This window comes from Onychostruthus taczanowskii, unplaced genomic scaffold (assembly GCF_017590055.1).
Source record: "Onychostruthus taczanowskii isolate IOZ18803 unplaced genomic scaffold, ASM1759005v1 scaffold1278, whole genome shotgun sequence".
NCBI lineage: Eukaryota > Metazoa > Chordata > Aves > Passeriformes > Passeridae > Onychostruthus > Onychostruthus taczanowskii.
The window spans coordinates 536-2,422 of NW_024498438.1; the positions used below are offsets into that span (position 1 = coordinate 536).

The 1,887-nt window shown below is 58.9% G+C and overlaps 1 protein-coding gene across 1 annotated transcript in view; it reads left to right on the plus strand.

Annotated features, from left to right (window-relative positions):
- Positions 1 to 208: 208 nt before the first annotated feature.
- MAPK7 (mitogen-activated protein kinase 7) overlaps positions 209 to 1,887 on the plus strand; it is a 2,710-nt gene continuing 1,031 nt past the window's right edge. The window contains exon 1 of the mRNA XM_041396271.1: positions 209 to 1,085. Coding sequence (XP_041252205.1) covers positions 293 to 1,085 — 793 coding nt within the window. The 5' untranslated portion in view covers positions 209 to 292. The remainder of the gene's footprint in view (positions 1,086 to 1,887) is intronic.

Consider the following 1,887-nt stretch of genomic DNA (forward strand, 5'->3'; position numbering starts at 1 on the left):
GGTTGGGTTTGTTGAGTTGGGTTGGGTTGGGTTGAGTTGGGTTGATTGAATTAAATTACATTGAGTTGAGTTGGGTTGAGTTGAGTTGAGTTGTGTTGGTTGAGTTCAGTTGAGTCATGTTGAGTTTGGTTGAGTCGGGTTGATTAAATTACATTGAGTTGAGTTGAGTTGAGTTGGGCTGAATTGCGTTGAGTTGGCTTGAGTTGGGTTGGTTGAGCCGCGCCGAGCCGCGCCGCCTTCCGCTTCAGTCAACGTCCGCCCCTCCCCCCTCAGCTACGTCGTGCTGGACCTGATGGAGAGCGACCTCCACCAGATCATCCACTCCTCCCAACCGCTGACCTTGGAGCACGTCCGCTACTTCCTCTACCAACTCCTGCGCGGCCTCAAGTACATCCACTCCGCCAACGTCCTCCACCGCGACCTCAAACCCTCCAACCTCCTGGTCAACGAGAACTGCGAGCTCAAGATCGGCGACTTCGGCATGGCGCGCGGCCTGGGCGCCGACCCGCGCCACGCCAAGGCCTTCCTCACCGAGTACGTCGCCACGCGCTGGTACCGCGCGCCGGAGCTGCTGCTCTCGCTGCACCGCTACACGCGCGCCATCGACATGTGGTCGGTGGGCTGCATCTTCGCCGAGATGCTGGGGCGCCGCCAGCTCTTCCCCGGCAGGAATTACGTCCACCAGCTGCAGCTGATCATGGCCGTGCTGGGCACGCCGCCGCCCGGCGTCATGGCGGCCATCGGCGCCGAGCGCGTCCGCGCCTACATGCAGAGCTTGCCGCCGCGCCCGCCGGTGCCGTGGGAGAGCCTTTTCGGCGACGCCGAGCCGGCGGCGTTGGCGCTGCTGGGGAGGATGTTGCGTTTCGACCCGCGGGAGAGGGTGGGCGTGGCCGAGGCACTGCGGCACCCGTTCTTGGCTAAATACCACGACCCCGAGGACGAGCCCGAGTGCGTGCCGGCGTTCGACTTCGCATTCGACCGGCAGGCGCTCACCAAGGAGGAGATCAAGGCGGCCATCGTGGCCGAGATCGCCGATTTCCACGCACGCCGCGACGGCATCCGGCGGCAGATCGCGCCGGCGCCGAGCCCAACCTAAACCAGCCCAACCCAACCCAACCGGACCCAACTGAACCCAACCCAACCGAACCAAATCAACCTAAACCAACTCAACTGAACCCAACCCAATCCAACCCAATGGAACCAATCTAAACCAAACTAAACCAACCTAAACCAACCCAACCCAACTGAACCCAATCAACCTAAACCATGCCAACATAAACCAACCCAACCTAAACCAACTCAACCCAACTCAACACAACCCAACCCAACCCAACTCAAACCCAACGGAACCAACCTGAACCAACCCAACCTAAACCAACCTAAACTGACTCAACCCAACCCAACCAACGCAACCCAAATGAACCCAACCCAACCCAATAAACCCAATTCAACCTAAACCAACCCAACTCAACTTAAACCAACCTAACCCAACCCAACCTAACCTAAATCAACCAACGCAACCCAACTAAACTCAACACAACCCATACTAAAAAACCTAAACCCAACCCAACTCAATCCAACCCAACCCAACCCAACCCAACCCAACTCAACACATCCAACCCAACCCAACCCAACCCAACTCACCCCTCCCCCCCCAGGAGTGGGCGTGGCCGGCGGGGGATGATGGGATGGATGAAGGCCGCGGAGGAGGAGGAGGAGGAAGAGGAGGAATAGGAGGAGGAGCCTCTTAGATTTGCCGGCGCCGGGGCGTGGCCGGGGGGGGCATGGCCGGCGGTGACGGGACCACCACGTGCTGGTTCGTCCGTTCGCAGTTAATTAATTAATTTATTCGCAATTAATGCGGTTCATTAACGAGATGGGGGCGGG